At 33.5% G+C, this 13,060-nt stretch overlaps 1 protein-coding gene across 1 annotated transcript in view; it reads right to left on the bottom strand.

The window, feature by feature from the left end:
- The window catches only part of VTA1 (vesicle trafficking 1), a 64,878-nt gene that overhangs the window by 13,141 nt on the left and 38,677 nt on the right, over positions 1–13,060 (bottom strand). The window contains exon 5 of the mRNA XM_082730858.1: positions 11,352–11,460. Coding sequence (XP_082586984.1) covers positions 11,352–11,460 — 109 coding nt within the window. The remainder of the gene's footprint in view (positions 1–11,351; positions 11,461–13,060) is intronic.

The following is a 13,060-nucleotide window of genomic DNA, read 5'->3' on the forward strand; positions in this document are numbered from 1 at the left end:
TAGGTTAATCAACAAAAACAAAGGAATGAGATTTCACAGAGCTACCTGCATAGAAAGGAATAATAAGAGAATTTGTATAGAATCACTTCTCGGCCTTTTGGCTAAGATTAAGTGTAGAGACTTTGTGTTTTTAAGTTCTGAAATTCAGACTTAAAATATACTATCTTACTAGCTGAATTTGAAAGCTACTCTGGGAAAATTAAATAGTGACAGTCTATTTAAAATGACAGTCATTTTTGGGAATCCTCATAATTTAAAATGTAAGTGAGAGCAAGAGATTTCCGAAATCAATTTATTTCCTATCAAATTTTTAAATAAGTTTTTTTGTTTGATAATATATTACATATTCAATGTAGATAATTTTAATCAACCAAAATAAACCTATCTATTCCGAGATACACATTTTACTAAGTAACCTTGTAGATGTATTTAATACTTTATATACACTAAAATAATTTTCTCCTATATTAGAGAACTCTAACATTTATATGTCCTGGGAAGGAGCCCCTCCCTCTACTTTTTAAAGGCATTAGAAAGTGACTAAAAGCTGGTAGAAACTAGAGTAAAGATGGTCTTTTGGAGAGAAAATCTCACCAGGTAAAGTTTGCTTTCATGTGGGTTTTCACCTGCACACACTCAACAATCTGTGCAAAAGAAGTGAGCCTTGAAGTGTGTGTATAAACCCCAACTAAATACTGTATGACCCTGAACTATGCATGCACACTCCAGGGGGATTCTAGAGGCTCCTAGTGAGAGCAATAGCCTTAAAGCTGAAAGAAAGACAGGCAATGTTTGAGTCCAGGCATGTTAACTTCCTGCTAGAACAAGAACCAAAAACTTGGAAGAAGAAGATGAGAAAATGCAGGGGAGCTACAAGATGTTATCAACAATAAAAATTAATAGAAGCATGGGGTGGGTGGGTGGGAAGATGATTCTCAAATGACCTAGATATCAAAATTAGTAAAAAAAAAAAATCACATTAAAGCGGGTACTATAAATATGTTCAAGGACATAGAGAAAGAAGTAGTCATAATGAATGAAAGAGGAAAAACTCGGGGGACCTGGGTGGCTCAGCTGGTTAAGCAACTGACTTCGGCTTAGGTCACGATCCTGGAGTCCCGGAATCAAGTCCCACATTGGACTTCCTGCTGGATGGGGAGTCGTCTTCTCCCTCTGACCTCTCCCCTCTCTTGCTCTCTCTCTCTTCGCAAATAAATAAAATCTCAAAAAAAAAAAAATCTTTAAAAAAATAAAAAAAAGAAAGAAAGAGGAAAATCTCACTGGAGGCGGGGGAAGGGAAAAAAACTGTAAGAGGAGACAAAAACAGATGGAACTAACAGAAGACAAATGATAAAAATGACAGAATTAAATCTAGGATTAGCAATAATTACATTAAATGGACCAAACACTATTTTGAAGGCTGATGTTGACAGACTAAACAAACATATGAACAAAATCCACATCAAGAAACACGATATGCTTTAAGACTCAGACATGCTTATAGTAAAAGGATAAACTATTAAATACCAAGCAGACAAAAGCTGAGGTAGCTAAATCCAGTAACAGACACGTAACTGTCTCTCTTTGCAGATAACATGGTTATTTACAAAGAAACTCCCAAGAAATCTTGAAAACAACCACCAGAATAGTAAATTTAGCAAGATTGTGCAATACAACATCATTATACAAAAATCAATTATATTTCATACACTAAAAGTAAACAAAGGAATGAAAAAAACCAAATACTTGGAAACAAATTTTAACCAAAGAGGCAAAAAATCTCTACTTTGGAAAAATACAAAATACTATCAATACAAATTAATGGAGGCTTAATAAATGGAAAGATACACCATATTCATGTAATGAAAGACTCAATTTTGTTAAGGTACCCATTCTCCCTAAATTGATCTATAAATTCAGTGCAGTATCAAACCTAAGTTCAGCTGTTTTTTATTTAATAGAAACTGAAAAACCTACTCCAAATTTATGTTGAAATCAAAGGACATAGAATAGCTAAGAACATCTTGAGAAAGAAGAGAAGAGTTGGAGAACTTATGCCACCTGACTCCAAGGTTTATTGTAAAAAGGTGGAGGGCTGTGTGCCATTGGTACCAACTAGAAAAACATACCAACGTAATTGAATAGAATCCAGAAACAGAATCATATTTAAAAGGTTAATTGAATTTTTGACAGAGGAACCGAAGAAATTCAACAAGGAAAGGAAAATGCTTAACAAATGGTGCTGGAGTAACAGGCTATCCTTATGGAGGAAAGAATCCTGAATCCAGCCTACCTCACACTGTATGCATGAAAAAATTTAAGGTCTTTCACAAACAAAAGTAACAGCTCCAATGATAAGTCTTCAGGATTAAAAATATGAAAGAATTTTTAAGGTAGAGATAGATAGAGATCTCATAAGACATAAGAAGTAGCCATAAAAATTTTAAAAATTATAAACTATATTTTGCCAGGATTAAAGATTTTTGGTAATTAAAAGAAGGTAAGAAAACAAGTAGGGAAGCAATAGACTAGTAGTAAATATTTGTAAAACATGCATCTAACAAAGAACTTATATGCATAATTTGTAAATAATTCAATAATAAAATGACAGACAACCCACGAAAAACGGTCAAGTTTGTTAATGGTCACAGTAGTACTCACAACAACTGAAAGGTAGAAACAACCAAAATGTTCTTCAATGGATGAATAAATACAATGTGTATAGGCATATAATAGAATATTATTCAGCGTTTGAAAAGAAATTCTAAAACATCTTGTAACATGGATGAACCCTGAAGACATTACAATAAATGAAATAGGCCAGTCACAAAAGGACCAATACTGTCTGATTCCATGTACATGAGGTACCTAGAGACAAAGACAGAAAACAGAACAGTGGTGACCAGAGGCTAGGAATGGATAGGGTAAAGGGGACTTATAGTTTAATGGGTATAGAGTTTCAATTTGAGAAGATAAAAATATTCTGGAGTTAGATGGTGGTGACGGGCTGAATAATATGAATGTGCTTTTTATGCCACTGAGCTGTACATTTAAATGATTAAAATAGTAAACTTTGTTATGTAGAATTTACCACAACAAAAAAGAACAGGCAAAAGATTTAAACAGACACTTCACAAATAAATATATATGAACATCCAGTAAACACATATAACAGAGTTCAGTATCATTTAGCCATTGGGGGAAAATGCTAATTAAATCACAATGAAAAACCACTATATATGGATCAGAATGGCTAAATTTAAAAATACTGACAATACGAGGTGCTAGCAAGGACACAGAGTGACAGACTCTAATGCATGGCTGATTAAAGTATAAATGGTACACTGACTTCAGAAAATGGTTTGGGATATCTATCTATCTATCTATATAGATACATGAGAAAATGTCTATCTATAAAATGTCTATCTATAAAAATCAGAAAATGTCTATCTATAAAAATCTATCTATATAGATAGATAGATAGATATCCCAACAATTTTATTCTGGTTATTGACCCAGCAGGATGAAACACACGCCACCTCTTTACATATAATGTGAAGTATGTCTAAACACAAAATGCATTTAAATGTCAAGCAGCTTAATTCATCATAACCTCAAACTAGAAACAGCCACAATATTCATTGGCAGATGAGCTGATAAACAAATTATGGCATCCATACTACAGAATACTACTCGGCAGTAAAAAAGAGTGGACTACTGCTACACAAGACACCAATGAATCTCACAGATAGAGTGTTGAAAGAAGTTGGGTGCAAAACACCACCATGGGATTCCATTTACACAATGTTTTAATCAGACAGAACTAACTTTTGATTAAACAAATAACTAAGTCAGTTGTTTCTCAAGGTGGGAATGGACTGGGAAGAGTATGAGGTAATTTTGGGGGATAATGGAAATATTTTTTATTTAGAGGGTGTGAGTGTCAAAAGTCACTGAGTCACTGAATTATATACTAAGCAAACAGTAAACTTTAATTTGTATCAGTAGATGTTAAAGACTGTGGGGTAATTTTTTATTAAAAACAGGGTACTTGGCGCGCCTGGGTGGCTCAGTGGGTTAAGCTGCTGCCTTTGGCTCAGGTCATGATCTCAGGGTCCTGGGATCGAGTCCCACATCGGGCTCTCTGCTCGGCGGGGAGCCTGCTTCCCTCTCTCTCACTCTCTCTCTCTCTCTGCCAGCCTCTCTACCTACCTGTGATCTCTCTGTGTCAAATAAATAAATAAAATCTTTAAAAAACAAAACAAAACAAAACAAAAAAAAACCCCAGGGTACTTACATGGTCTCAAAGGGACTTATTCCCCAGTAACTTATTAGTAACACAAACAGCTTATTGATAACAAAAAGAAAATCATTTTAAAGTGTTATAACCCAGAGAATACCACATTACTTGAGTGATCAGTTAATATGACCAATATTTCACCAATATTATACAACCTTCCAATGGGTGTTGACATAGGAAACATAATCTCATGCTGGTGTATTTCTGCTAAGCATGTAACTGTAATCTAATTATGAGGCAACATCAGGCAAACCCAAATTGAGGGACAGTCTATAACTAACCTGTACTCTTCAAAAACACTGGGCCAAGAAACACCTAGAAAGGCTGAAGGACCATTCCAGGTTAAAGATAACTAAGGAGACATGAAAGTCAGATGCAGTGGTTAATCTTGGACTAGAGCCACAAAGGAGATTATTAAATCAACTGAACAGATTTGAATGAAGTACTGAGAAGCAAAAGAGCATTCTTCAACTCATTTTCAAATACTTTAGAAAGTATATATATATATGTATAAAATTATATCCTACTGTAGAGCCATAAACCATTTCTGAGGAAGTACTGTAAAAAGCTATGACATTAACACTAGATTAGGGAACTTTAAGATTACATTTTAGATGACTAATATATTGGCTTATTTTATATCTCCTATGTTCTGCAATTACAGGTCTTAATTAGCAGCAAATATTTACTGAGACTAAAAAATGTTGAAGTTAACTGTGTCTTAGGGTTTCCCCAAAGAGGGAAATTTTAAATTAGTAGAAATATGATAAAAATATTACTTTTTTATTAAATATAGGTTAATAATAACCAGTTAAAAATAGCATCATTTTGCAGATACTGAGTTGACAGACATGTAAACCTAGAGTTTGAATGTTAACAGAATTCCCTTCAGTTGAGCCTTATTTTTTCCTGGAACACTGTTTTTGTACTAATCATATGGTTTCCTTATGTACTTTTTGATAATATGACTTAATTGCACACAGCAGTATTTTCAGAATTATCTTTCCCTTTTTTCTTACTCTAAGGTGTAATATCCATTATTTTTATGGTTTTACTAGAAATTTAATTTCAGAATAACAGAGAATTAGACTTTTGTTAAACATAATACATTTTACCCCTAGAGTTAATTTAAGAACACAAGAGAATATAATGGTATACTCGGAAAAGAAGAATCAAGGTTTTGAAGAAGGCTTTTCTCTTATACATTCAGATTTAAGGACATAAACCATTTTAGAGCCATAAACCATTTCTGAGCAGACACTGTTAGATGTCATGACATTAACACTTGATTAAATTACCAGGTTACATTTTGTTCTTTTGAAAAAATATACAGTGAAAATATTCTCCTTTAGATTTTAAAGGATTATTGGTATTCCGTAACTCCCAATTTTCTACTTAGAGGCTCTATAAAAACTGATTAAAAATAATGCAAAAAATTATAAGCTCCATGTAAGCTTAATTTTTGGAAAACATAACAAAAATTATATGTATCTAATTATCTAGTAAGTTAGTATTATAAAAAGCCTAAAACAACCATATCACAACAGAAGAGTTCATGATAATTATTAAAATGTACACTTTCAAGGACATAAGTTGAAAATGTTAGTATTAGAAGTCACTGAAAGAATATCTAGAAAAAATAACACTGATTATTTATTAGGCATATTAATATATCTAAAATGACACATCTGAAATGCTACTAAAGCCAAATATGTTAAAAACAAAAAAAAAACGTTATTTGCATGGTGTATTTAAGAATATATGTATAACCATATACAAGAAATATCTCCCAAATCAGATGTTAGAAGGTAATGATAAGTACAATATGATTATATTCACTACAAATATGTGTGTGTAAAGGTTACTTAAATATCATCAGGTAAGAGAAGTGGTTCAGCTTCAATTTCCAATTTAATGTAATTACTGAATGTGAAGAAATGTTTCATCTTTGGCCTTAGTTCTTAAACTATTCACCCTCCCTGGGTGAAGAAACATTTTACTTTGGCTTCATCTCTTGCTTTTAGGTTGACAACTCCAAAATTCTTTTAGCCCAGAATTTTCTCCTGCAATCTTTAGATGAGTATATAATTGGCAGCTGGGAGTTCTGCATGTAGTAATCAAATGAGCATCTCAGTATCTTTTCTTGATTTTTCCCACCAAACCTGCTACCTTGTATTAGTCATTTCTTTGAAAGGCTGGAAACTCAGGGATCATCATCCATTTCCTCCCTCATTAAAGTGTTCTATGTTCTACTGATTACATTTCCTTCTCCTTATCCCCATGTCAATATCTCACCCAGGCTTTTGTTTTATTATAATTTAGATCACTAATAGCCCCTGAATTCTCACAATCTGCAGAATTATCTTTCTCCAATTCACTCTCAAAAATCACCCCCCCCACACACAGATTTTACAGTCTTAGCCAGATCTCAATCTGCCTCCCTGCTGCTTTTGAAGTGTTTTTGTTTTGCTTTGTTTTTAAAAATTTGTACCATCCTTTCTTTTCATTTACCCAACTTAATTCAACTTCTCTTTTGAGACTCAGCTCAGGCACAATCTCTTATTACCATATACTATAACTGCTTATTAAAACTTTTGTACCCCGTGAAGATGTATGCTCTTGTAAGGATCATGTCTTTTATTCATTCCTGGTACCCAGCAAATGCTGACAAAACGACATTAAAAAAATAAGTTTCTTTAAAAATGAATGAAAAACAATGACATTTTAAAAATGCAAGAACAAGGATATGTCCTGGGAAGTGGGAGTTCATTCCAAATTTAGGTCTCTAAATCGTATCTGAAGCACAGAAATGTACCCTGTAATGTTGGTACTATGGTCTCAAGAGAATGTGAAATTAATAATTTTAATGACTGGCTGAGAAATTTTCTTGTAAAACTGGTTGAAGGGAAAAAATTCATCTGCTTAAATGCAGAATAAGAGCACAGACTTTAGAATTAGAAGGTCTGGGTTCAACTGCTGAGTTTCATTAACTAGTTATTAGAGCTTGATCAGAAATGCCCAGCCACCTTCAAAAGCTATGAGAACTAAATCAGCTAATATATGTAAAACATTTAGCACAATGCCCGATAATACCGAGCGTTCCATAAATAACAAATATTAACATAAACTATGAAAGTACTTTATTAAGTGCTATATATTTTATAAGACTTCATATACATACATAAAATAGTTCTGCAGAAATTTAGACAAAGGGGAAAACATCAAAGATAGGCAGGATTCAGATAGGTAAAAAAAGATAAGCAATTTAGGAGGGAGGAATGGTTTTATAGTTAACGAAAGAGATGAAGGTCTCTTTTCATCTAGCTCTTAACATCTATGACTATAATAAAGAGAATATATAGGTCCTATGAAATGAACTGTGTCCCCACAAAACTCATATGACCAAGCCCTAATCACCAATTTGACTATATTTGGAGATAAGCTCTTCAGAAGGTAACAAAGGTTAAAGAGTCATAAGGGTAGAGTCCTATTCTAATAGAATTGTGGCCTTACAGAAAGGAAAGATCTGTTTCTCTCTCGGTCATATGAGAACAAAGAGAAGGCTGATGTCTGAAAGCCAGGAAGTAGGCACTCAAGAGCAAAAGAACCCTGCTCCACTTTGGTCTTGGACTTTCCAGCCTCTAGACCCCTGAGAAAATGAATGCCACCCCAGTCTATGGTGTTTTGTTATGGTAACCTGACCCACCCAAGACAATACAAGAGAGGAACAGAAAATAAAATTGGTAAAGTAGGCTGATGCCACATTGTGGTGACTCTTGCTTAAAGCCTGAAGATCTTGGGTATTTTCTTGTGGACACTTGTTAACAGTAGGACAGACATAAAACATTCCTGATTATGGTCAGTATTAAAGTAGGAAAGGAAGTATGTAAAAAACACAGGCACTGGGTATAAAAAAAATGAAGAAATAAAATACCAAAAAGACACATGACTCAGAATAAGAGGGCCAGGGATTCAAGTTCTAGTTCTGTTTCATGATTCTATGTCCTTAGGCAGGCTCTAACCCATGTGGAATCTCAACTTACTCCTGTGTACAACAGTAATAACATAAACTAGTCCCAAGGGATTTCCGAGGGTATGAATAAGTGGAAATGATTTGTAAGCTTTAAGGCACTATATGAATGCAAGGTATTTATTACAGAAAATGACTGTAAGAAAAATTCTTTGTGAAAAAGACTATTGTAACATTAGTTAAGGACATATCATGAAACGTTTTTCACAAATAGATAACAAAAAGTTAACTTGAAATGCCATATGAAAGCTTGCATCTCTAGAAGACAAACTGCAAAATAATTTAGAGTATTCATATATAAAACTGTAGTGTACCTTTTTCACCAAATGGCACTGTAACATTTTAAACAGTCCTCTAAATAATAAAGAGAACAAGAAGGTTTTCTTGTCTTCCTCACTTGTTCTCTCCTCCCATCTCCTTTGTCTTTTAAAGGCAGGTTTACTGAGCTATAATTTATATGCAGTAAAATTCACACATCTTGGGTATACAGTTTTGACATAAAACTTATACAATGTATAACCACCACTTCTGGTCATCCCCAAGCCTTTCCCATGTTCCTTTGTAGTAAACCCCTCGCTCACCCCAAGTACTCAACTTACCTGATTTATGTCCCGAGAACACTGCCTTCTCCAGAAAGTTGTATGAATACAATCATATAATACATATGTAGCCTTCTCTGTTTGGCTTCTTTCACTTAGCATAATGCTTCTGAAATCAGTCCATACCATATTGCTGCAAATATCAGTGGCTGATGGCATCTGAATTATTTCGACTTTTGGCAATTACAAATAAAGCTGCTGTTAAGTTATGTATAAGGCTTATATGGACATATGTCTGCATTTCTCTTGGGTAAAAAAATACCTTGAAGTGGGGCTGCCAGATATTGTGTCAAGTGTATTTTTAATTTTATAAAAAACTGCCAAACTGCTTTCCTTTTCTTTTCCCATGAGTAATGTGTGAGAGTTCCAGCTACCTGGCATTCTCATTAGCACTTGGGACTATCGGTTTGTTCAATTTTAGACCTAAATTCTAGTAGGTATGATATAGCTTGCTATAGTCTTTATTTGTTTTTCCTTAATGACTAAAGATTTCAGCATTATTTCATGTGCGTGCTTGCTACCCATTCATTCTTAACTGATATATGGAAATACTCAACATAGCTGTTACATTTTGTTATGGATACTTAATATGTACAATATATTACTATGCAGAACTGCAATGTAACTATCATTTGAAAAACTGTGAGGACAGCACATATATGTAGAAATCACTAAAATGGCCCATAAGAACTAAATTATTAATTTCATCAGGCATTGAGAAAATTGAAAAAAAAAAAAAATCCAAGAGGATTAATTCCCATGGAGGAGTAGGGCCAACAAGCCATCCCCAGAACAGGAACAGCTGGTTTCACAAAAAAATTTCTAGAAAACATTTAAGGGAAAGGAGATTCTAAGGTGATCAAAATGTTCCAAAACATAAAAAAATACTAGAAATATTCAGATTATATTTATGGAGTAAGCAGAACATTGACACCCGAAAGGAAAACTAGACCAGTCTTACTCATGAATGTCAATTCAAAAATCCTAAATATATAGTAGTGAACTGAATCCATCAATATAATAATAAAAAAAAAAACCCAAAACCAAAAAACAGAGCCACATGAGGTTTATTACTTAATGTAAAGCTGGTAACATTAGAGTAGTAGTGAAATTAATCTATTTAAAAAAACCCAAAACAGAGTCAAGTGAAGTTTATTATTAACATATGATATATTATTTGTTTCAAGGGTACAGGTCTGTGATTCATCAGTCTTACATGATACACAGAGTCTAAATGAGGTTTATTACAAAATATAGAGATGGTTCAATATTAGGAAATCTTTTAATAAATTCACTACAGAAACAGATCTAAGGATCTGGATTAGGCTGGTGTCAGTCAACTCTGGCCAACAGGTTGGCTATCTGTTTTTGTTAAGCAAAGTTTTATTGGAACAGAGACATGCTCATTTGATTACATATTGTCTGTGGCTACCTCTGCACTGTAAGAGCAGCTGAGAAGTTGCCACAAGACCTCATGACCTAGAAACCTAAAATATTTATTATCTAACCCTTTAAGAAATGGTTTAAGAAACTCGTGCACTGAATGACCATTTTCACAGATGCCTAAAATCTGTATAACAAAATACAAAGATCACCTAGAATTTTAATGCAGATTACAGTGATTACTCTCCTAGTAGTCAATTTCCTGTATGTTTAATCAATAAAAACAAGTGAAAAAGGTCCTTCCTTTTCTTTTCAATTACACACTAACTGAAAGGTGAAGTGAAATGGTAAGACCCTTATTTTTTCACAATTTAATTTTACAAAACTACTTATTTGGTAATGGTGAATCTTTCATGCATTTATTAAGTCAAAACAAAAATCAGGTGCAGAAGTGTCTATATTACCAATAGTATAAAAAAAAAGGAAGCTATGTATTCCTATTTATTTGTAAATTCATAAAAAATCATCTGTTAAGGGACACAAAAAAACCTAAAATAATATAGTATTTATTTATCCGAATTTGGTAGAATCTGGCCAAATGAGGGATGTGATGGAAATGAGAAATTCATTTAATATATTTTTTTATATCCCCTATAAATTTTAAACCATGTGAATGTACTACCTACCCCTCGGACAAAAAAAAAAAAAAACCTCACTTCAAATAGATACATAAAAATTAATAGTGTCCTTTGTGGTTTGGGAATATTTTATAAACTATAAATGGATTACCTGTTCTATGTAAGAATGAAATCTGATTACAGGCAGGAAATGGCCAGGCCATCTTGTTGATAAAGACAGATATTAAAGCAGTTTGGCCTTAATCTCTCACTGTCCCTAAATTTATTTTACACCTAATTTTCATGGATTTTGGACCTGATGGAACAAAAGAAAATGGACCGTTTCTTTGAATAATCATGGATAATATTCGGAACAATTATGATTCTACTAAGTCATTTTACTTAAATAAATAAATACATACCATTATCTTCTTCAATTCCAACAGGCCCTGCTTGAGGAGTCTCTCCATTCTTTAAACAATTATGGATATATGTTGCCTTCCACCTTGCATATTTTCTGTGTTTCACATTCTAGAAGGAATATTTTTATATCAATATTAAATTTTATATCAATATTAAATTCTAGTAAGAAGTCAAATAAAAAGATACAGTGATAACCTATGGTATTTCTGAGATAAACCCCATTTTTGCATGTTACATCTCTGAAACAATCTGGCAACCTCCCCATCCTACCACTGGATTCTACCAAATGTCTAGGGCTCAACAGACCATAAAAAGCTATCTTCCTCAAGCACATACCTAGTTCTCGCTTATGATTCTGTACTTCAGAAAAGGTCTGCAATGGAAATATGAGAATGTCCATCATAAATCAAACAATCCTCCTCTATGTTCTACTAAGAACAACTTTTCTACACTGATTACCATTTTCTTCCAGGTATGATTTTAATTTATTCTACTTTATTACTTTATAAAGAAACTTTTTAGAAGTATCCACATTTAACTTTTCACTTCTTCACCAGCTGACTCACTCTAGAGAGAAAAAAGTTTCTTTTGTTTGATTTCCAGCACATAAAAGGTCAGAGAATTTGAATGTGCCATGCCTTTAATGGCAGTGAGCCCACATGTACCAGCCCCCACCTCACTTAAGTTGTTAGTTCACTTAAGGAATGTGCTCAATGTCACCAACAGCCCTCTCCATGCTGGCAAATCCAACAGACACTTGTAGGTATTATCTTACCAAACCTCTCAGCAGCATACAAAACATCGAACCATTCCAAACTCTGTGAAACACTGTCTATTACTGGTTTTTGTGACACTCTTGTTCTCCTGCTTTCCCTCCGGTCTTTGGCTACTAATCCTCTAGCTCATCTCCAGATAAAATTACAAACCCTGTACTAGCACATTCTATAAATGGGTGGGCTCAATCAATGGATTCACATACAATTTTATTTTTATTTTATTTATTTTTTTAAATTTTATTTTATTTTTTCAGTGTTCTAAGATTCACTGTTTATGTACTACACCCAGTACTCCATGCAATACAATTTTAAATATGAATTATGTTTTTATATAATTAAGTACTAGGAAAGCCACTTAACTAGTGAAGGGAATTACTTCAAGTTTTCAGTGATTTATAGCTTCCCTATTTTTGGGAAAACCTAAGATACAGATAATCTCAACATTTTTTATGCTTCATAAATAATTGCTTTTAGTTAAGACCTAAGATAGGCAAAAGGGAGATATAAAACAAGTCAATACACTGACTTCTGCCCTTAGAGAGCTGATCATCTTGTTATGGATAGAGATTTAAAATACAAAACAATAGTACTATAAAAATATAGTAGGTATAAAGTACTGAACTTGTTTCTTTGGTAAGTCCACAATAATGGACAGCTGATAAAGTAAAATGGTATGTTAGCTTGGTCTTACGGGATGGTATGGAAAGTAGTAGTAAGACTATCGTGGAGAGAAGTAAAAGAAGCAAAGAAAGAAGGGCAGAAGTAAATGAGGTATTTAGAGAATGAAGGTGAGAAAGTAAATTTGCCACAGGTGAAATAGACATACCAGGGACCAGCTGAGTAAGTCAGATAAATCCAAGACAAGAGTAAAGTTGTGGACCAGCATGTTTATAGTACCTTACAGGCTCTGAAGCACTTACACATTTTTCTCT

The sequence above is a fragment of the Mustela nivalis genome, assembly GCF_964662115.1.
Source record: "Mustela nivalis genome assembly, chromosome: 5".
Taxonomy (NCBI): domain Eukaryota; kingdom Metazoa; phylum Chordata; class Mammalia; order Carnivora; family Mustelidae; genus Mustela; species Mustela nivalis.